The sequence below is a fragment of the Patagioenas fasciata genome, chromosome 29, assembly GCF_037038585.1.
Source record: "Patagioenas fasciata isolate bPatFas1 chromosome 29, bPatFas1.hap1, whole genome shotgun sequence".
Taxonomy (NCBI): domain Eukaryota; kingdom Metazoa; phylum Chordata; class Aves; order Columbiformes; family Columbidae; genus Patagioenas; species Patagioenas fasciata.
In genome coordinates this window covers 4,908,655-4,931,433 of record NC_092548.1, presented here as the reverse complement: position 1 = coordinate 4,931,433, position 22,779 = coordinate 4,908,655, and the positions used below count along the sequence as shown (strand labels likewise).

Genomic DNA, 22,779 nt, shown 5'->3' with positions numbered 1-22,779 from the left:
GTGTCCCCTCGTGTCCCCCCCCACGATGACGTTGAACTTGAACTTCGAGGAGTGTCTGCGGGACTCCCCCTGGTTCAGGTACCGGGACCCCCCCTTGGGACCCTTGGGGACCCCCCAGGCCCCCCCCAATGTCCCCATAACCAGGACCCCCCCCCCCAGCACCCCGAATCCCCTTGTGTCCCCCCCCCGTGTCTGGGACCCCCCCAGAGACACTTGGGGACCCCCCAGACCCCCCCCAATGTCCCCATAACCAGGACCCCCCCTTAGGACCCTTGGGGACCCCCCCCGACACCCCCCCATTATGGACCCCCCAATGTCCCCATAACCAGGACCCCCCCTTGGGACATTTGGGGACCCCCCAAACCCCCCCCAATGTCCCCATAACCAGGACCCCCCCTTGGGACACTTGGGGACCCCCCCAGGGACCCCCCAATGTCCCCATAACCAGGACCCCCCCTTGGGACACTTGGGGACCCCCCCAGGGACCCCCCCAATGTCCCCATAACCAGCCCCCCCCCATCACCCCCTGACCCCCCCCAAACTGTGACCCCCCCCCAAGGAACCCCCACCCCCCCCCCGCCCCCCCCCGTGGACAGGAAGCGGTTTCGCACGTGGGTGCACAAGGTGGGGGGGGGGGGGGGAGGGGCAGGAAACCGCGGGGGGGGGAGGGGAGGGGATAGAGAGTGGGGGAGGGGCGGGGGGGCCTTGCACACGCGTGTGATTGGGGGGGGTTACACGGGGGGGTTTGCACGGGGGGGTTTGCACAAGGGGGTTTTTGCACGGGGGGGTTTTGCACGGGGGGGTTTTGCACGGGGGGGTTTGCACGGGGGGGTTTGCACGGGGGGGTTTTGCACGGGGGGGTTTGCACAAGGAGGGGTTTGCACGGGGGGGTTTTGCACGGGGGGGTTTGCACAAGGGGGTTTTGCACGGGGGGGTTTGCACGGGGGGGTTTGCACGGGGGGGTTTGCACAAGGGGGTTTTTGCACGGGGGGGGGTTGCACGGGGGGGTTTTGCACGGGGGGGTTGCACGGGGGGGTTTGCACAAGGGGGGTTTGCACGGGGGGGTTTGCACAAGGGGGTTTTGCACGGGGGGGTTTTGCACGGGGGGGTTGCACGGGGGGGTTTGCACAAGGGGGGTTTTGCACGGGGGGGGTTTGCACGGGGGGGTTTGCACGGGGGGGTTTGCACGGGGGGGGTTTGTACGGGGGGGTTTGCACGGGGGGGTTTGCACGGGGGGGTTTTTGCACGGGGGGGTTGCACAAGGGGGGTTTGTACGGGGGGGTTTGCACGGGGGGGTTTGCACGGGGGGGTTTTGCACAAGGGGGGTTTTGCACGGGGGGGTTTGCACGGGGGGGTTTTGCACGGGGGGGTTTGCACGGGGGGGTTTGCATGGGGGGGTTTGCACAAGGGGGTTTGCACAAGGGGGCTTTTGCACAAGGGGGGGGTCTTGCACGAGGGGGGGGTTTTGCACAAGGGGGGGGTCTTGCACGAGGGGGCTTCACGTGACCGGTTGGGCCTTGCACAAGCAGGTGGCTCTTGCACGTGGGGGGGGTCTTGCACGAGGGGGCTTGTGGGAAGGGGCGGGGCTTGCACGGGGGGGGCTTGCACGTGTGAGCTGGTTCTTGCACGAGGGGGCTCTTGCACGAGGGGGGGGTCTTGCACAAGCGTTTGGCTCTTGCACGAGGGGGGGGTCTTGCACAAGCATTTGGCTCTTGCACGAGGGGGCTCTTGCACAAGCATTTGGCTCTTGCACGGGGGGGCTCTTGCACGAGGGGGTTTTGCACGAGGGGGCGGAGCTTGCACCAGGGGGTCCCTTGCACGAAGGGGGGGGGGGGGTCCTTGCACGAGGAGGAGGTGGGGGGGGCGTTTCCCGCCATTTCGGGGCGCCCCATCCCCCCCCCCCCCCATGATGTCACCGCGGTGACGGCGCCACCGGAAATGTCACCGTGGGGCCCCAAAATCCCCGGAAATCACCCCAAAAACCGCCCCAAATCACCCCAAAAACCACCCCAAATCACCCCCAAATCTGCCCCAAATCACCCCAAAAACTGCCCCGAATCGCCCCCAAATCTGCCCCAAATCACCCCAAAAACCGCCCCAAATCACCCCCAAATCTACCCCAAATCACCCCCAAATTTGCCCCAAATCACCCCAAAAACCGCCCCAAATCACCCCAAAATTTGCCCCAAATCACCCCAAAAACCGCCCCAAATCACCCCAAAAACTGCCCCGAATCGCCCCCAAATCTGCCCCAAATCACCCCCAAATTTGCCCCAAATCACCCCCAAATCTGCCTCAAATCACCCCAAAAACTGCCCCAAATCACCCCCAAAACCTCCCCAAATCACCCCAAAAACTCCTGAAATCACCCCAAAATTTGCCCCAAATCACCCCAACAACTGCCCCAAATCACCCCCAAAACCGCCCCAAATCACCCCCAAAACTCCCCAAATCACCCCAAAACCTCCCCAAATGACCCCAACCCCCCCCATGCCCCCCAAGCCACCCATGAGCCCCCAAATCCCCCTTGTGACCCCCAACCCCCATCGCCCCCCAGTGACCCCCAAACCCCCCAGTGACCCCCCCATGATCCCCCTGACCCCCCAAACCTCTTTGTGACCCCCAAACCTTCCCAGAGACCCCAAAACCCCCTCGTGACCCCCAAACCCCCCCATGACCCCCAAAACCCTTTTGTGACCCCCAAAACCCCTCATGACCCCACATAACCCCCTGTGACCCCCAAAAACCCCTCATGACCCCCAAACCCCCCCATGACCCCCAAAACCCTTTTGTGACCCCCAAAACCCCTCATGACCCCACATAACCCCTTGTGACCCCCAAACCCCCCTGTACCCCCATAACCCTCCCAAACCCCCTGGTGAACCCCAAAACCCCCTCATGACCCCCCAAAACCCCTTTGTGACCCCCAAAACCCCCCTGTACCCCCATTCCCCCCATAACCCCTTTGTGAACCCCCAACCCCCTGAACCCCCAAACCCCCCTGAACCCCAAAACCCCCCATGACCCCCAAAACCCCCCTGTACCCCCATTCCCCCCATAACCCCTTTGTGAACCCCCAACCCCCTGAACCCCCAAACCCCCCTGAACCCCAAAACCCCCCATGACCCCCAAAACCCCCCTGTACCCCATTCCCCCCATAACCCCTTTGTGATCCCCCAACCCCCTGAACCCCCAAACCCCCCTGAACCCCAAAACCCCTTTGTGACCCCCAAAACCCCCCTGTACCCCATTACCCCCAAACCCCTTTGTGACCCCCAAACCCCTTTGTGAACCCCCAGACCCCCCTGAACCCCAAAACCCCCTTGTGACCCCCAAAACCCCTTTGTGAACCCCAAAACCCCTTGTGACCCCCAAAACCCCCTTGTGACCCCCAAACCCCCTCATGAACCCCAAAACCCCTTGTGACCCCCCATAACTCCTTTGTGAACCCCAAAACCCCCTGTACCCCCATAACCCCCCCAAACCCCCTGGTGACCCTCAAAACCACCCCCAAACCCCCTTGTGACCCCCAAACCCCCCTGTACCCCCATAACCCTCCCAAACCCCCTGGTGAACCCCAAAACCCCCTCATGACCCCCCAAAACCCCCCATGACCCCCAAAACCCCTTTGTGACCCCCAAAACCCCCCTGTACCCCATTACCCCCATAACCCCTTTGTGAACCCCCAACCCCCTGAACCCCCAAACCCCCCTGAACCCCAAAACCCCTTGTGACCCCCAAAACCCCTTTGTGACCCCCAAAACCCCCCTGTACCCCCATTCCCCCCATAACCCCTTTGTGAACCCCCAACCCCTTTGTGACCCCCAAACCCCCCTGAACCCCAAAACCCCCCTGAACCCCAAAACCCCTTTGTGACCCCCAAAACCCCCCTGTACCCCCATTCCCCCCATAACCCCTTTGTGAACCCCCAACCCCTTTGTGACCCCCAAACCCCCCTGAACCCCAAAACCCCCTTGTGACCCCCAAAACCCCTTTGTGACCCCCAAAACCCCCCTGTACCCCCATTCCCCCCATAACCCCTTTGTGAACCCCCAACCCCCTGAACCCCCAAACCCCCCTGAACCCCAAAACCCCTTGTGACCCCCAAAACCCCCCATGACCCCCAAAACCCCCCTGAACCCCATTACCCCCATAACCCCTTTGTGACCCCCAAACCCCTTTGTGAACCCCAAACCCCTTTGTGAACCCCCAACCCCCTGAACCCCCAAACCCCCCTGAACCCCAAAACCACTTGTGACCCCCAAAACCCCCTTTGTGACCCCCAAAACCCCCCTGTACCCCATTACCCCCATAACCCCTTTGTGACCCCCAAACCCCTTTGTGAACCCCCAACCCCCTGAACCCCCAAACCCCCCTGAACCCCAAAACCCCCCCGTGACCCCAAAACCCCCCATGACCCCCAAAACCCCCCTGTACCCCATTACCCCCAAACCCCTTTGTGACCCCCAAACCCCTTTGTGAACCCCAACCCCCCCGAACCCCAAAACCCCCTTGTGACCCCCAAACCCCCTCATGAACCCCAAAACCCCTTGTGACCCCCATAACTCCTTTGTGAACCCCAAAACCCCCTGTACCCCCATAACCCCCCCAAACCCCCTGGTGACCCCCAAAACCACCCCCAAACCCCCTTGTGACGCCCAAACCCCCCTGTACCCCCATAACCCTCCCAAACCCCCTGGTGAACCCCAAAACCCCCTCATGACCCCCAAAACCCCCCATGACCCCCAAAACCCCTTTGTGACCCCCAAAACCCCCCATGACCCCCAAAACCCCCCTGTACCCCATTCCCCCCATAACCCCTTTGTGAACCCCCAACCCCCTGAACCCCCAAACCCCCCTGAACCCCAAAATCCCTTGTGACCCCCAAAACCCCTTTGTGACCCCCAAAACCCCCCTGTACCCCATTACCCCCATAACCCCTTTGTGAACCCCCAACCCCCTGAACCCCCAAACCCCCCTGAACCCCAAAACCCCCTTGTGACCCCCAAAACCCCTTTGTGACCCCCAAAACCCCCCTGTACCCCCATTCCCCCATAACCCCTTTGTGACCCCCAAACCCCTTTGTGAACCCCAACCCCCCGAACCCCAAAACCCCTTGTGACCCCCAAAACCCCCCATGACCCCCAAAACTCCCCTGTACCCCCATTCCCCCATAACCCCTTTGTGAACCCCCAACCCCCTGAACCCCCAAACCCCCCTGAACCCCAAAACCCCCTCATGACCCCCAAAACCCCCCTGTACCCCCAAAACCCCCCTGTACCCCATTACCCCCATAACCCCTTTGTGACCCCCAAACCCCCTGTACCCCCATAACCCTCCCAAAACCCCTGGTGAACCCCAAAACCCCCTCATGACCCCCAAAACCCCTTTGTGACCCCCAAAACCCCCCTGTACCCCCATTCCCCCCATAACCCCTTTGTGAACCCCAAACCCCCATGACCCCCAAACCCCCCTGAACCCCCAAACCCCCCTGAACCCCAAAACCCCCCTGAACCCCAAAACCCCTTTGTGACCCCCAAAACCCCCCTGTACCCCATTACCCCCATAACCCCTTTGTGACCCCCAAACCCCTTTGTGAACCCCCAGCCCCCCCTGAACCCCAAAACCCCCGTGACCCCCAAACCCCCCTGAACCCCCAAACCCCCCTGAACCCCAAAACCCCTGGTGACCCCCAAAACCCCCCTGTACCCCATTCCCCCCATAACCCCTTTGTGACCCCCAACCCCCTGAACCCCCAAACCCCCCTGAACCCCAAAACCCCTTTGTGACCCCCAAAACCCCCCATGACCCCCAAAACCCCCCTGTACCCCTTTCCCCTATAACCCCTTTGTGAACCCCCAACCCCCTGAACCCCCAAACCCCCCTGAACCCCAAAACCCCTTTGTGACCCCCAAAACCCCCCATGACCCCCAAAACCCCCCTGTACCCCCATTCCCCCATAACCCCTTTGTGACCCCCAACCCCCTGAACCCCCAAACCCCCCTGAACCCCAAAACCCCTTGTGACCCCCAAAACCCCTTTGTGACCCCCAAAACCCCCCTGTACCCCATTCCCCCCATAACCCCTTTGTGAACCCCCAACCCCCTGAACCCCAAAACCCCCTGAACCCCAAAACCCCTTGTGACCCCCAAAACCCCCTTTGTGACCCCCAAAACCCCCCTGTACCCCATTACCCCCATAATCCCTTTGTGACCCCCAAACCCCTTTGTGAACCCCCAACCCCCCCTGAACCCCAAAACCCCCCGTGACCCCCAAACGCCCCTGAACCCCCAAACCCTCCTGAACCCCAAAACCCCCCCTGAACCCCCAAACCCCCCCTGAACCCCAAAACCCCCTGCACCCCAGGGCGGCCGTTGAAGAGGCCGAGGCCGATGTGGCCGAACTGGAGACGCAGCTGGAGAAGGTGGGGGGGACCCCAAAATATGGGGGGGACCCAGGGGCCAGGAGGGGACCCCAAAATCGGGGGGGGACCCCAAAATATGGGGGGGACCCAGGGGCCGGGAGGGGACCCCAAAATCGGGGGGGACCACAAAATATGGGGGGGATCCAGGGGCCGGGAGGGGACCCCAAAATCGGGGGGGACACCCCAAAATCGGGGGGGACCCCAAAATATGGGGGGGACCCAGGGGGCCGGGAGGGGACCCCAAAATTGGGAGGGGACCCCAAAGTATGGGGGGGACCCAGGGGGCCGGGAGGGGACCCCAAAATCGGGGGGGACCCCAAAATATGGGGGGGACCCAGGGGGCCGGGAGGGGACCCCAAAATCGGGGGGGACCCCAAAATATGGGGGGGACCCAGGGGGCCGGGAGGGGACCCCAAAATCGGGGGGGCCCCCAAAATATGGGGGGGACCCAGGGGCCGGGAGGGGACCCCAAAATCGGGGGGGACCCCAAAATATGGGGGGGACCCAGGGGGCCGGGAGGGGACCCCAAAATCGGGGGGGACCCCAAAATATGGGGGGGATCCAGGGGCCGGGAGGGGTCCCCAAAATCGGGGGGGACCCCAAAATATGGGGGGGACCCAGGGAGCCGGGAGGGGACCCCAAAATCGGGGGGGGTGTCCAAAAATCTGGAGGGGACCCCAACATCTGAGGGGGGACCCCAACTTTGGGGGGGGGGGACCCAGGTGTCCGGGAGGGATCGGGGGAATCTGGTGCAATAGGGTGGGATCTGGGGGGAGTGGGGGGTCTGGGGGTGATCAGTGGGATCTGGGGGGATCTGGGGGGGATTGTTGGGATTTGGGGGGATTGGGGGATCTGGGGGTGATCAGTGGGGATCCGGGGGGGGGGGGGGATCAGAGGGATCGAGGAGGGATCCCAGGGGATCTGGTGGGATCTGGAGGGATTGGGGAATCTGGGGGTGATCAGTGGGATTGGGGGGTGTGTGATCCATTGGGATCAGGGGATCTGGGGGTGATTGTTGGGATCTGGGGGTGATCAGTGGGACCCGAGGGGATCTGGGGGTGATCGGTGGGATTGGGGGGGTGTGATCCATTGGGATCAGGGGATCTGGGGGGATCCGGGGGGATCTGGGGATGATCAGTGAGCTCCAGGGGGATCTGGTGGGATCTGGAGGGATCTGAGGGGATCTGGGGGTGATTGTTGGGATCTGGGGGTGGTTGTTGGGATGTGGGGGTGTTTGTTGGGATCTGGGGGTGTCTGTTGGGATGTGGGGGTGATCGTTGGGATCTGGGGGTGTTTGTTGGGATCTGGGGGTGATCGTTGGGATCTGGGGGTGTTTGTTGGGATGTGGGGGTGGTTGTTGGGATCTGGGGGTGTTTGTTGGGATCTAGGGGTGTCTGTTGGGATCTGGGGGTGATTGTCGGGATCTGGGGGTGGTTGTTGGGATCTGGGGGTGTTTGTTGGGATCTGGGGGTGGTTGTTGGGATGTGGGGGTGTTTGTTGGGATCTGGGGGTGGTTGTTGGGATCTGGGGGTGATTGTCGGGATCTGGGGGTGATTGGTGGGATGTGGGGGTGGTTGTTGGGATCTGGGGGTGATCGTTGGGATCTGGGGGTGATCGTTGGGATCTGGGGGTGTTTGTTGGGATCTGGGGTGGGTGTTGGGATCTGGGGGTGTTTGTTGGGATCTGGGGGTGATTGTTGGGATCTGGCGGTGATCGTTGGGATTTGGGGGTGATCGTTGGGATCTGGGGGTGATTGTTGGGATCTGGGGGTGGTTGTTGGGATCTGGGGGTGATCGTTGGGATCTGGGGGTGATTGTTGGGATGTGGGGGTGTCTGTTGGGATGTGGCGGTGATCGTTGGGATCTAGGGGTGGGTGTTGGGATCTGGGGGTGTTTGTTGGGATCTGGGGGTGGTTGTTGGGATCTGGGGGTGGTTGTTGGGATGTGGGGGGGGTTGTTTGGATCTGGGGGTGATCGTTGGGATCTGGGGGTGATTGTTGCGATCTGGGGGTGGTTGTCGGGATCTGGGGGTGATTGTTGGGATCTGGGGGTGATTGTTGGGATCTGGGGGTGATCGTTGGGATCTGGCGGTGATCATTGGGATCTGGGGGTGGTTGTTGGGATCTGGGGGTGGGTGTTGGGATCTGGGGGTGTTTGTTGGGATCTGGGGGTGATTGTTTGGATCTGGGGGTGTTTGTTGGGATCTGGGGGTGTTTGTTGGGATCTGGGGGTGGTTGTTGGGATCTGGGGGTGTTTATTGGGATCTGGGGGTGGGTGTTGGGATCTGGGGGTGTTTGTTGGGATCTGGGGGTGATTGTTGGGATCTGGGGGTGATCGTTGGGATCTGGCGGTGATCATTGGGATCTGGGGGTGTTTGTTGGGATCTGGGGGTGGTTGTTGGGATCTGGGGGTGGTTGTTGGGATCTGGGGGTGTTTATTGGGATCTGGGGGTGGGTGTTGGGATCTGGGGGTGTTTGTTGGGATCTGGGGGTGTTTGTTGGGATCTGGGGGTGATCGTTGGGATCTGGGGGTGATTGTTGGGATGTGGGGGTGTCTGTTGGGATGTGGCGGTGATCGTTGGGATCTAGGGGTGGGTGTTGGGATCTGGGGGTGTTTGTTGGGATCTGGGGGTGGTTGTTGGGATCTGGGGGTGGTTGTTGGGATGTGGGGGGGGTTGTTTGGATCTGGGGGTGATCGTTGGGATCTGGGGGTGATTGTTGCGATCTGGGGGTGGTTGTCGGGATCTGGGGGTGATTGTTGGGATCTGGGGGTGATTGTTGGGATCTGGGGGTGATCGTTGGGATCTGGCGGTGATCATTGGGATCTGGGGGTGGTTGTTGGGATCTGGGGGTGGGTGTTGGGATCTGGGGGTGTTTGTTGGGATCTGGGGGTGATTGTTTGGATCTGGGGGTGTTTGTTGGGATCTGGGGGTGTTTGTTGGGATCTGGGGGTGGTTGTTGGGATCTGGGGGTGTTTATTGGGATCTGGGGGTGGGTGTTGGGATCTGGGGGTGTTTGTTGGGATCTGGGGGTGATTGTTGGGATCTGGGGGTGATCGTTGGGATCTGGCGGTGATCATTGGGATCTGGGGGTGTTTGTTGGGATCTGGGGGTGGTTGTTGGGATCTGGGGGTGGTTGTTGGGATCTGGGGGTGTTTATTGGGATCTGGGGGTGGGTGTTGGGATCTGGGGGTGTTTGTTGGGATCTGGGGGTGTTTGTTGGGATGTGGGGGTGATTGTTGGGATCTGGGGGTGGTTGTTGGGATCTGGGGGTGTTTGTTGGGATCTGGGGGTGATTGTTGGGATCTGGGGGTGATTGTTGGGATGTGGGGGTGTTTGTTGGGATCTGGGGGTGATCGTTGGGATCTGGGGGTGTTTGTTGGGATCTGGGGGTGGTTGTTGGGATCTGGGGGTGATTGTTGGGATCTGGGGTGGTTGTTGGGATCTGGGGGTGGGTGTTGGGATCTGGGGGTGATTGTTGGGATCTGGGGGTGGTTGTTGGGATGTGGGGGTGTTTGTTGGGATCTGGGGGTGGTTGTTGGGATGTGGGGGTGTTTGTTGGGATCTGGGGGTGGTTGTTGGGATGTGGGGGTGTTTGTTGGGATCTGAGGGTGGTTGTTGGGATCTGGGGGTGGGTGTAGGGATCTGGGGGTGTTTGTTGGGATGTGGGGGTGATTGTTTGGATCTGGGGGTGATTGTTGGGATCTGGGGGTGATTGTTGGGATCTGCAGGTGTTTGTTGGGATCTGGGGGTGATCGTTGGGATCTGGGGGTGGTTGTTGGGATCTGGGGGTGATTGTTGGGATCTGGGGGTGGGTGTTGGGATCTGGGGGTGGGTGTTGGGATCTGGGGGTGTTTGTTGGGATCTGGGGGTGATCGTTGGGATCTGGGGGTGGTTGTTGGGATCTGGGGGTGTTTATTGGGATCTGGGGGTGGTTGTTGGGATCTGGGGGTGGGTGTTGGGATCTGGGGGTGATTGTTGGGATCTGGCGGTGATCGTTGGGATCTGGGGGTGGTTGTTGGGATCTGGGGGTGTTTGTTGGGATCTGAGGGTGATTGTTGGGATCTGGGGGTGTTTGTTGGGATCTGGGGGTGTTTGTTGGGATGTGGGGGTGTTTGTTGGGATCTGGGGGTGATCGTTGGGATCTGGGGGTGTTTGTTGGGATGTGGGGGTGATTGTTGGGATCTGGGGGTGATCGTTGGGATGTGGGGGTGGTTGTTGGGATCTGGGGGTGGTTGTTGGGATATGGGGGTGGGTGTTGGGATCTGGGGGTGATCGTTGGGATCTGGGGGTGATTGTTGGGATCTGGGGGTGAGTGTTGGAATCTGGGGGTGTTTGTTGGGATCTGGGGGTGTCTGTTGGGATGTGGGGGTGTTTGTTGGGATCTGGGGGTGTTTGTTGGGATCTGGGGGGGGTTGTTGGGATCTGGGGGTGTTTGTTGGGATCTGGGGGTGGTTGTTGGGATCTGGGGGTGGGTGTTGGGATCTGGGGGGGGTTGTTGGGATCTGGGGGTGTTTGTTGGGATCTGGGGGTGGTTCTTGGGATCTGGGGGTGTTTATTGGGATCTGGGGGTGGGTGTTGGGATCTGGGGGTGTTTGTCGGGGTGTGGGGGTCCCGGGGGGTCCCGGGGCTGCATTGGCCCCCCCAGCCCGTCCCGTCCCCCCCCAGGTGCTGAAGTTGGGCTCGGCCGTGGTGGCCGCGGGGCAGCAGCTGCTGGGGAGCAGCCGGGCCCTGGTGCGGGGGCTGCGGGCGCTGCGGGGGGAGCCCCCGGTGAGGGTGAGCGCCCCAAAAATGGGGGGGGAGCGCCCCAAAATGGGGGGGGAGCGGCCCAAAAATGGGGGGGGGAGCGCCCCAAAATGGGGGGGGAGCGGCCCAAAAATGGGGGGAGGGGGAGCGCCCGAAATGGGGTGGGGGGAGCACCCCGAAAATGGGGGAGAAGGGCCCGAAATGGGCCGGGGGAGCACCCCAAAAATGGGGGGTGGAGCGCCCCGAAAATAGGGGGGGGGAAGCATCCCAAATGGGGGGGGGAGCGCCCCAAAAATAGGGGGAGAGCACCCCAAAAATGGGGGGGAGCGCCCAAAATGGGGCGGGGGAGGCACCCCAAAAATGGGGGAGAAGGGCCCAAAATGGGGGGGGAGCGCCCCAAAAATGGGGTGGTGGAGCACCCTGAGAATAGGGGGGAACACCCTCAAAATGAGGGGGAGCACCCCAAAGAGGGGGGAGGAGTGCCCCAAAAATAGGGGGGAGCGCCCCAAAATGGGGGGGGAGCGGCCCAAAAATGGGGGGGGGAACGCCCTAAAAATGGGGGGGGAGCGCCCCAAAATGGGGGGGGAGGACCCCAAAATGGGGGGAGGGGGAGCGCCCCAAAAATAGGGGGGAGCGCCCCAAAAATGGGGGGGAAGCGCCCCACAAAGGTGGGGCAGGGCGCCCCAAAATGGGGGGGAGCGCCCCAAAAATGGGGGGGAAGGGCCCAAAATGGGGGGGGAGCACCCCAAAAATGGGGGGTAGCACCCCAAAATGGGGGGGGGAGCGCCCCAGAAATGGGGGGGCGGACCCCAAAAGGGGGGGGGGAGCGCCCCGAAAAATGGGGGGGAGGACCCCAAAAATGGGGAGGGGGAGCGCCCCAGAAATGGGGGGGGAGCGCCCCGAAAATAGGGGGGAACACCCCCAAAATGGGGGTACAATGGGGGGGTGAGCACCCCAAAAATGAGGGGGGAGGTCTGGGGGTGCAATGGGGAGTGGGATGGGGGTCCTGCCCCCCCCCTTGACCCCTCTGCCCCCCCGTGACCCCCAATTTCCCCCCAGGAGGCGCTGGAGAAGCTCTGCGAGTCCCTAGAGCAGATGATTGACAGCCACGAGGTGCGCAGGCCACGCCCCCTCCTCCCCAAGCCACGCCCCTCGCTCCTCAGGCCACGCCCCTTGGCTGCAAAACCCCGTTCCCCAGCGTGGCCACGCCCCTTTCCCCTGATTGGCCATACCTCCCCGCGTTGGTCACGCCCCCTCCGCTGTCTGGCCACGCCCCCAGGGGTCAGTGAAGGACCCACAGCCCCCCCGGGTCCCCAACTCCCGTGTCCCCCAATGTCCCCAGGTCCCTATGTCCCCCTGTTCCCATGTCCCCATGTCCCCCTGTCCTCCTGTCCATATGTCCCAATGTCCCATGATCCCCCTGTCCCCAAAACCCATGTCCCCATGTCCCCATATCCCCCTGTCCCCATACCCCATGTCCCCATGTCCCAATGTCCCATGTCCCCATATCCCCATGTCCCCCTGTCCCCATATCCCCCTGTCCCCATGTCCCATGTCCCATATCCCCCTGTTCCCATGTCCCCATGTCCCAATGTCCCATACCCGATGTCCCCATGTCCCCCGTCCCATACCCCATTGTCCCCCTGCTGTCCCCATGCTGTCCCCTGCTGTCCCCCTGCTGTCCCCATGCTGTCCCCTGCTGTCCCCTGCTGTCCCCCTGCTGTCCCCATGCTGTCCCCCTGCTGTCCCCTGCTGTCCCGTGCTGTCCCCTGCTGTCCCCCTGCTGTCCCCCTGCTGTCCCCTGCTGTCCCCTGCTGTCCCCCTGCTGTCCCCCTGCTGTCCCCTGCTGTCCCCATGCTGTCCCCCTGCTGTCCCCATGCTGTCCCCTGCTGTCCCCCTGCTGTCCCCTGCTGTCCCCCTGCTGTCCCCCTGCTGTCCCCATGCTGTCCCCTGCTGTCCCCCTGCTGTCCCCTGCTGTCCCCTGCTGTCCCCTGCTGTCCCCCTGCTGTCCCCCTGCTGTCCCCTGCTGTCCCCATGCTGTCCCCCTGCTGTCCCCTGCTGTCCCCTGCTGTCCCCATGCTGTCCCCATTGCTGTCCCTCCGATGTCCCCATTGCTGTCCCCCTGCTGTCCCCCTGCTGTCCCCTGCTGTCCCCTGCTGTCCCCTGCTGTCCCCCTGCTGTCCCCTGCTGTCCCCATGCTGTCCCCCTGCTGTCCCCTGCTGTCCCCTGCTGTCCCCATGCTGTCCCCATTGCTGTCCCTCCGATGTCCCCATTGCTGTCCCCCTGCTGTCCCCCTGCTGTCCCCATGCTGTCCCCTGCTGTCCCCTGCTGTCCCCTGCTGTCCCCCTGCTGTCCCCTGCTGTCCCCATGCTGTCCCCCTGCTGTCCCCATGCTGTCCCCATTGCTGTCCCCTGCTGTCCCCATGCTGTCCCCTGCTGTCCCCCTGCTGTCCCCCTGCTGTCCCCCTGCTGTTCCCTGCTGTCCCCATGCTGTCCCCTGCTGTCCCCATGCTGTCCCCATTGCTGTCCCCTGCTGTCCCCCTGCTGTCCCCTGCTGTCCCCCTGCTGTCCCCCTGCTGTCCCCATGCTGTCCCCATGCTGTCCCCATGCTGTCCCCTGCTGTCCCCCTGCTGTCCCCATGCTGTCCCCATGCTGTCCCCCTGCTGTCCCCTGCTGTCCCCTGCTGTCCCCATGCTGTCCCCTGCTGTCCCCATGCTGTCCCCCTGCTGTCCCCTGCTGTCCCCTGCTGTCCCCATGCTGTCCCCTGCTGTCCCCCTGCTGTCCCCATGCTGTCCCCTGCTGTCCCCCTGCTGTCCCCTGCTGTCCCCCTGCTGTCCCCATGCTGTTCCCTGCTGTCCCCCTGCTGTCCCCATTGCTGTCCCCTGCTGTCCCCTGCTGTCCCCCTGCTGTCCCCATGCTGTCCCCTGCTGTCCCCATGCTGTCCCCCTGCTGTCCCCATGCTGTCCCCTGCTGTCCCCATGCTGTCCCCCTGCTGTCCCCATGCTGTCCCCATGCTGTCCCCTGCTGTCCCCCTGCTGTCCCCTGCTGTCCCCTGCTGTCCCCCTGCTGTCCCCCTGCTCTCCCCATGCTGTCCCCTGCTGTCCCCCTGCTGTCCCCTGCTGTCCCCTGCTGTCCCCCTGCTGTCCCCTGCTGTCCCCATGCTGTCCCCCTGCTGTCCCCTGCTGTCCCCTGCTGTCCCCCTGCTGTCCCCATGCTGTCCCCTGCTGTCCCCTGCTGTCCCCATGCTGTCCCCTGCTGTCCCCATGCTGTCCCCTGCTGTCCCCCTGCTGTCCCCTGCTGTCCCCATGCTGTCCCCATGCTGTCCCCCTGCTGTCCCCTGCTGTCCCCATGCTGTCCCCTGCTGTCCCCTGCTGTCCCCCTGCTGTCCCCATGCTGTCCCCATGCTGTCCCCCTGCTGTCCCCCTGCTGTCCCCTGCTGTCCCCATGCTGTCCCCCTGCTGTCCCCATGCTGTCCCCTGCTGTCCCCATGCTGTCCCCATGCTGTCCCCTGCTGTCCCCATGCTGTCCCCATGCTGTCCCCATGCTGTCCCCATGCTGTCCCCTGCTGTCCCCCTGCTGTCCCCATGCTGTCCCCATGCTGTCCCCTGCTGTCCCCCTGCTGTCCCCATGCTGTCCCCATGCTGTCCCCCTGCTGTCCCCCTGCTGTCCCCATGCTGTCCCCATGCTGTCCCCCTGCTGTCCCCTGCTGTCCCCTGCTGTCCCCTGCTGTCCCCCTGCTGTCCCCTGCTGTCCCATGCTGTCCCCTGCTGTCCCCCTGCTGTCCCATGCTGTCCCTCCGATGTCCCCATTGCTGTCCCCCTGCTGTCCCCTGCTGTCCCCTGCTGTCCCCATGCTGTCCCCTGCTGTCCCTCCGATGTCCCCATTGCTGTCCCCGTGTCCCCAGGAGCTCCAGGACACCACCCAGGTCTCTCTGCAGCGTCACCTGCACACGCTGCTCAAGGAGTGAGTTGGGGGGTCCCATGGGTGCTGGGGGGGTCCCATGGGTGCTGGGGGTCCCATGGGTGCTGGGGGGGGGTCCCATGGGTGCTGGGGGTTCCTATGGGTGCTGGGGGGTCCTATGGGTGCTGGGGGGTCCCATGGGTGCTGGGGGTTCCTATGGGTGCTGGGGGGTTCCTATGGGTGCTGGGGGTCCTATGGGTGCTGGGGGGTCCCATGGGTGCTGGGGGGGTCCCATGGGTGCTGGGGGTTCCTATGGGTGCTGGGGGGTTCCTATGGGTGCTGGGGGTCCTATGGGTGCTGGGGGGTCCTATGGGTGCTGGGGGTCCTATGGGTGCTGGGGGGTTCCTATGGGTGCTGGGGGTTCCTATGGGTGCTGGGGGTTCCTATGGGTGCTGGGGGTCCCATGGGTGCTGGGGGTTCCTATGGGTGCTGGGGGTTCCTATGGGTGCTGGGGGGTCCCATGGGTGCTGGGGGGTTCCTATGGGTGCTGGGGGTTCCTATGGGTGCTGGGGGGGTCCCATGGGTGCTGAGGGTTCCTATGGGTGCTGGGGGTTCCTATGGGTGCTGGGGGGTCCCATGGGTGCTGGGGGTTCCTATGGGTGCTGGGGGGTCCCATGGGTGCTGGGGGGTCCTAGGGGTGCTGGGGGTCCTGTGGGTGCTGGGGGGTCCTAGGGGTGCTGGGGGTTCCTATGGGTGCTGGGGGTTCCTATGGGTGCTGGGGGTCCCATGGGTACTGGGGGTTCCTATGGGTGCTGGGGGGTCCCATGGGTGCTGGGGGTCCTGTGGGTGCTGGGGGGTCCTAGGGGTGCTGGGGGTCCCATGGGTGCTGTGGGTTCCTATGGGTGCTGGGGGTTCCTATGGGTGCTGTGGGTTCCTATGGGTGCTGGGGGTTCCTATGGGTGCTGGGGGTTCCTATGGGTGCTGGGGGTTCCTATGGGTGCTGGGGGTCCCATGGGTGCTGTGGGTTCCTATGGGTGCTGGGGGTTCCTATGGGTGCTGGGGGTTCCTATGGGTGCTGGGGGGTCCCATGGGTGCTGGGGGGGTCCTATGGGTGCTGGGGGGGTCCCATGGGTGCTGGGGGGGTCCCATGGGTGCTGGGGGGTCCCATGGGTGCTGGGGGTTCCTATGGGTGCTGGGGGGTCCCATGGGTGCTGGGGGTCCCATGGGTGCTGAGGGTTCCTATGGGTGCTGGGGGGGTCCCATGGGTGCTGGGGGGTCCTATGGGTGCTGGGGGGGTCCCATGGGTGCTGGGGGGTCCTATGGGTGCTGGGGGGGTCCCATGGGTGCTGGGGGCTTCCTAGGGGTGCTGGGGGGTTCCTATGGGTGCTGGGGGGTCCCATGGGTGCTGGGGGGTTCCTATGGGTGCTGGGGGGTCCTATGGGTGCTGGGGGGTCCCATGGGTGCTGGGGGTTCCTATGGGTGCTGGGGGTTCCTATGGGTGCTGGGGGGTCCTATGGGTGCTGGGGGGTTCCTATGGGTGCTGGGGGTTCCTATGGTGCTGGGGGGGTCCCATGGGTGCTGAGGGTTCCTATGGGTGCTGGGGGTTCCTATGGGTGCTGGGGGGTTCCTATGGGTGCTGGGGGGGTCCCATGGGTGCTGGGGGGTCCCATGGGTGCTGGGGGGGTCCCATGGGTGCTGGGGGTCCCATGGGTGCTGGGGGTTCCTATGGGTGCTGGGGGTCCCATGGGTGCTGGGGGGGTCCCATGGGTGCTGGGGGTCCCATGGGTGCTGGGGGTTCCTATGGGTGCTGGGGGTCCCATGGGTGCTGGGGGTTCCTATGGGTGCTGGGGGTCTCATGGGTGCTGGGGGTTCCTATGGGTGCTGGGGGTCTCATGGGTGCTGGGGGGTTCCTATGGGTGCTGGGGGTCCCATGGGTGCTGGGGGGTTCCTATGGGTGCTGGGGGTCTCATGGGTGCTGGGGGTTCCTATGGGTGCTGGGGGTCTCATGGGTGCTGGGGGGTTCCTATGGGTGCTGGGGGTCCTATGGGTGCTGGGGGGTTCCATGGGTGCTGGGGGGGTCCCATGGGTGCTGGGGGTCCCATGGGTGCTGGGGGTTCCTATGGGTGCTGGGGGGTTCCTATGGGTGCTGGGGGTCTCATGGGTGCTGGGGGGTTCCTATGGGTGCTGGGGGTCCCATGGGTGCTGGGGGGTCCCATGGGTGCTGGGGGGGTCCCATGGGTGCTGGGGGTCCCATGGGTGCTGGGGGTTCCTATGGGTGCTGGGGGTCCCATGGGTGCTGGGGGGGTCCCATGGGTGCTGGGGGTCCCATGGGTGCTGGGGGTTCCTATGGGTGCTGGGGGGTTCCTATGGGTGCTGGGGGTCTCATGGGTGCTGGGGGGTTCCTATGGGTGCTGGGGGTCCTATGGGTGCTGGGGGGTTCCTATGGGTGCTGGGGGTCCTGTGGGTGCTGGGGGTCCCATGGGTGCTGGGGGGTTCCTATGGGTGCTGGGGGGGTCCCATGGGTGCTGGGGGGTCCCATGGGTGCTGGGGGGGTCCCATGGGTGCTGGGGGTCCCATGGGTGCTGGGGGTTCCTATGGGTGCTGGGGGTCCCATGGGTGCTGGGGGGGTCCCATGGGTGCTGGGGGTCCCATGGGTGCTGGGGGTTCCTATGGGTGCTGGGGGGTTCCTATGGGTGCTGGGGGTCTCATGGGTGCTGGGGGTTCCTATGGGTGCTGGGGGTCTCATGGGTGCTGGGGGGTTCCTATGGGTGCTGGGGGTCCTATGGGTGCTGGGGGGTTCCATGGGTGCTGGGGGGGTCCCATGGGTGCTGGGGGTCCCATGGGTGCTGGGGGTTCCTATGGGTGCTGGGGGGTTCCTATGGGTGCTGGGGGTCTCATGGGTGCTGGGGGGTTCCTATGGGTGCTGGGGGTCCCATGGGTGCTGGGGGGTCCCATGGGTGCTGGGGGGGTCCCATGGGTGCTGGGGGTCCCATGGGTGCTGGGGGTTCCTATGGGTGCTGGGGGTCCCATGGGTGCTGGGGGGGTCCCATGGGTGCTGGGGGTCCCATGGGTGCTGGGGGTTCCTATGGGTGCTGGGGGGTTCCTATGGGTGCTGGGGGTCTCATGGGTGCTGGGGGGTTCCTATGGGTGCTGGGGGTCCTATGGGTGCTGGGGGGTTCCTATGGGTGCTGGGGGTCCTGTGGGTGCTGGGGGTCCCATGGGTGCTGGGGGTTCCTATGGGTGCTGGGGGTCCCATGGGTGCTGGGGGGGTCCCATGGGTGCTGGGGGTCCCATGGGTGCTGGGGGTTCCTATGGGTGCTGGGGGGTTCCTATGGGTGCTGGGGGTCTCATGGGTGCTGGGGGGTTCCTATGGGTGCTGGGGGTCCTATGGGTGCTGGGGGGTTCCTATGGGTGCTGGGGGTTCCTATGGGTGCTGGGGGGTTCCCATGGGTGCTGAGGGTTCCTATGGGTGCTGGGGGTTCCTATGGGTGCTGGGGGGTTCCTATGGGTGCTGGGGGGGTCCCATGGGTGCTGGGGGGTCCCATGGGTGCTGGGGGGGTCCCATGGGTGCTGGGGGTCCCATGGGTGCTGGGGGTTCCTATGGGTGCTGGGGGTCCCATGGGTGCTGGGGGGGTCCCATGGGTGCTGGGGGTCCCATGGGTGCTGGGGGTTCCTATGGTTGCTGGGGGGTTCCTATGGGTGCTGGGGGTCTCATGGGTGCTGGGGGGTTCCTATGGGTGCTGGGGGTCCTATGGGTGCTGGGGGGTTCCTATGGGTGCTGGGGGTCCTGTGGGTGCTGGGGGTCCCATGGGTGCTGGGGGGTTCCTATGGGTGCTGGGGGGTTCCTATGGGTCCTGAGGGTTCCTATGGGTGCTGGGGGTTCCTATGGGTGCTGGGGGGTTCCTATGGGTGCTGGGGGGTTCCTATGGGTCCTGAGGGTTCCTATGGGTGCTGGGGGGGCCCATGGGTGCTGGGGGTTCCTGTGGGTGCTGGGGGGGTCCCATGGGTGCTGGGGGGTTCCTATGGATCAATGTGTGGGTCAATGTGTGGGTCAGTGTGTGGATCAATGTGTGGGTCAGTGTGGGTCAATGTGTGGGTCAATGTGTGGGTCAGTGTGTGGGTCAATGTGTGGGTCAATGTGTGGGTCAGTGCGGTCCATGTGTGGGTCAATGTGTGGGTCAATGTGTGGGTCAGTGTGTGGGTCAATGTGTGGGTCAATGTGTGGGTCAATGTGTGGGTCACTGTGGGTCAGTGCGGTCCATGTGTGGGTCTATGTGTGGGTCCATGTGTGGGTCAATGTGTGGGTCAGTGCGGTCCATGTATGGGTCAGTGTGGGTCAGTGTGGGTCAATGTGTGGGTCAGTGCAGTCCATGTGTGGGTCAATGTGTGGGTCAGTGTGTGGGTCAATGTGTGGGTCAATGTGTGGGTCTATGTGTGGGTCCATGTGTGGGTCAATGTGTGGGTCAGTGCGGTCCATGTATGGGTCAGTGTGGGTCAGTGTGGGTCAATGTGTGGGTCAGTGCAGTCCATGTGTGGGTCAATGTGTGGGTCCATGTGTGGGTCAGAGCGGTCAATGTGTGGGTCAATGTGGGTCAGTGTGTGTCCATGTGTGGCTCAATGTGTGGGTCAATGTGTGCGGTCCATGTGTGGGTCAATGTGTGGGTCAGTGTGTGGGTCAATGTGCGGGTCAATGTGTGGGTCAGTGCGGTCAATGTGTGGGTCAATGTGTGGGTCAATGTGTGGGTCAGTGTGTGGGTCAGTGTGGGTCAATGTGTGGGTCAATGTGTGGGTCAGTGTGTGGGTCAATGTGTGGGTCAATGTGTGGGTCAGTGCGGTCAATGTGTGGGTAAATGTGTGGGTCAATGTGTGGGTCAGTGTGTGGGTCAGTGTGGGTCAATGTGTGGGTCAATGTGTGGGTCAGTGTGTGGGTCAATGTGTGGGTCAGTGTGTGTCCATGTGTGGCTCAATGTGTGGGTCAATGTGTGCGTCAGTGTATCAATGTGTGGGTCAATATGTGGCTCAATGTGTGGGTCAATGTGTGGCTCAGTATGGGTTAATGTGTGGGTCCATGTGTGGGTCAGTGTGTGGGTCAATGTGTGGGTCAGTGTGGTCAATGTGTGGGTCACTGTGGGTCAGTGTGTGGGTCCATGTGTGGGTCAATGTGTGGGTCAATGTGTGGGTCAGTGCGGTCCATGTGTGGGTCAATGTGTGGGTCCATGTGTGGGTCAATGTGTGGGTCAGTGTGTCAATGTGTGGGTCAATGTGTGGGTCAGGGTGTGGGTCAGTGTGGGTCAATGTGTGGGTCAGGGTGTGGGTCAGTGTGGGTCAGTGTGTGGGTCAATGTGTGGGTCAGTGTGTGGGTCAATGTGTCGGTCAGTGTGGGTCAGTGCGGTCAATGTGTGGGTCAGTGCGGTCAATGTGTGGGTCAGTGTGTGGGTCAATGTGTGGGTCAGTGTGGGTCAATGTGTGGGTCAATGTGTGGGTCAGTGCGGTCGATGTGTGGGTCAATGTGTGGGTCAGTGTGTGGCTCAATGTGTGGGTCAATGTGTGGGTCAGTGTGGGTCAATGTGTGGGTCAGTGCAGTCCATGTGTGGGTCCATGTGTGGGTCCATGTGTGGGTCAGAGCGGTCAATGTGTGGGTCAATGTGTGGGTCAGTGTGTGGGTCAATGTGTGGGTCCATGTGTGGGTCAATGTGTGGGTCAGTGCGGTCAATGTGTGGGTCAGTGTGGGTCAGTGTGGGTCAGGGTGGTCAATGTGTGGGTCAATGTGTGGGTCAGTGTGTGGGTCAATGTGTGGGCCAGTGTGTGGGTCAATGTGTGGCTCCATGTGTGGGTCAGTGTGGGTCAATGTGTGGGTCAATGTGTGGGTCAGTGTGGGTCAATGTGTGGGTCAATGTGTGGGTCAGTGCGGTCAATGTGTGGGTCAATGTGTGGGTCAGTGCGGTCCATGTGTGGGTCAATGTGTGGGTCAATGTGTGGGTCAGTGTGGTCAATGTGTGGGTCACTGTGGGTCAGTGTGTGGGTCCATGTGTGGGTCAATGTGTGGGTCAGTGCGGTCCATGTGTGGGTCAGTGTGTGGGTCAGTGTGTGGCTCAATGTGTGGGTCAATGTGTGGGTCAATGTGTGGGTCACTGTGGGTCAGTGCGGTCAATGTGTGGCTCAATGTGTGGGTCAATGTGTGGGTCAGTGTGGGTCAATGTGTGGGTCAATGTGTGGGTCAGTGCAGTCCATGTGTGGGTCAGTGTGTGGGTCAGTGTGTGGGTCAGTGTGTGGGTCAATGTGTGGGTCAGTGCGGTCCATGTGTGGGTCAATGTGTGGGTCAGTGTGTGGGTCAATGTGTGGGTCAGTGTGGGTCAATGTGTGGGTCAATGTGTGGGTCAATGTGTGGGTCAGTGTGTGGGTCAATGTGTGGGTCAGTGCGGTCAATGTGTGGGTCAATGTGTGGGTCAGTGTGTGGGTCAATGTGTGGGTCAGTGTGTGGGTCAGTGTGTGGCTCAATGTGTGGGTCAATGTGTGGGTCAATGTGTGGGTCAGTGCAGTCAATGTGTGGGGCAATGTGTGGGTCAATGCGGTCAATGTGTGGGTCAATGTGTGGGTCAGTGTGTGGGTCACTGTGGGTCAATGTGTGGGTCAGTGTGTGGGTCAATGTGTGGGTCAATGTGTGGGTCAGTGCAGTCAATGTGTGGGTCAGTGTGGGTCAGTGTGGGTTAATGTGTGGGTCAATGTGTGGGTCAATGTGTGGGTCAGTGTGGTCAATGTGTGGGTCAAAGTGTGGGTCAATGTGTGGGTCAGTGCGATCAATGTGTGGGTCAGTGCAGTCAATGTGTGGGTCACTGTGGGTCAATGTGTGGGTCCATGTGTGGGTCAATGTGTGGGTCAGAGCGGTCAATGTGTGGGTCACTGTGGGTCAATGTGTGGGTCAATGTGTGGGTCAGAGCGGTCCATGTGTGGGTCAGTGTGTGGGTCAATGTGTGGGTCAATGATGTGTGGGTCAATGTGTGGGTCAATGTGTGGGTCAATGTGTGGGTCAGTGTGGTCAATGTGTGGGTCACTGTGGGTCAGTGTGTGGGTCCATGTGTGGGTCAATGTGTGGGTCAGTGCGGTCCATGTGTGGGTCAGTGTGGGTCAGTGTGTGGGTCAGTGTGTGGGTCAATGTGTGGGTCAATGTGTGGCTCGATGTGTGGGTCAATGTGTGGGTCAATGTGTGGCTCGATGTGTGGGTCAATGTGTGGGTCAATGTGTGGGTCAATGTGTGGCTCGATGTGTGGGTCAATGTGTGGGTCAATGTGTGGGTCAGGGCGGTCCATGTGTGGGTCAATGTGTGGGTCAGTGCGGTCAATGTGTGGGTCACTGTGGGTCAGTGTGTGGGTCAATGTGTGGGTCAGTGTGGGTCAGTGTGTGGGTCAGTGTGTGGGTCAATGTGTGGGTCAGTGTGTGGGTCAATGTGTGGGTCACTGTGGGTCAATGTGTGGGTCAATGTGTGGGTCAGTGTGTGTCCATGTGTGGCTCAATGTGTGGGTCAATGTGTGGGTCAATGTGTGGGTCAGTGTGGGTCAATGTGTGGGTCAATGTGTGGGTCAATGTGTGGGTCAGTGTGTGGGTCAATGTGTGGGTCAGTGTGTGGGTCAATGTGGGTCAGTGTGTGGGTCAATGTGTGGGTCAATGTGTGGGTCAATGTGTGGGTCAGAGCGGTCAATGTGTGGGTCAGTGTGT

General features: G+C 62.5%; 1 protein-coding gene across 2 annotated transcripts in view; it reads left to right on the top strand.

Moving 5' to 3' along the window:
• The window catches only part of ACAP1 (ArfGAP with coiled-coil, ankyrin repeat and PH domains 1), a 52,370-nt gene continuing 29,591 nt past the window's right edge, over positions 1-22,779 (top strand). For both annotated transcript variants that reach the window (XM_071800143.1, XM_071800142.1), the window contains exons 1-5: positions 1-78; positions 6,367-6,424; positions 11,090-11,197; positions 12,227-12,280; positions 15,071-15,129. In XM_071800143.1, coding sequence (XP_071656244.1) covers positions 26-78; positions 6,367-6,424; positions 11,090-11,197; positions 12,227-12,280; positions 15,071-15,129 — 332 coding nt within the window. In that variant the 5' untranslated portion in view covers positions 1-25. The remainder of the gene's footprint in view (positions 79-6,366; positions 6,425-11,089; positions 11,198-12,226; positions 12,281-15,070; positions 15,130-22,779) is intronic.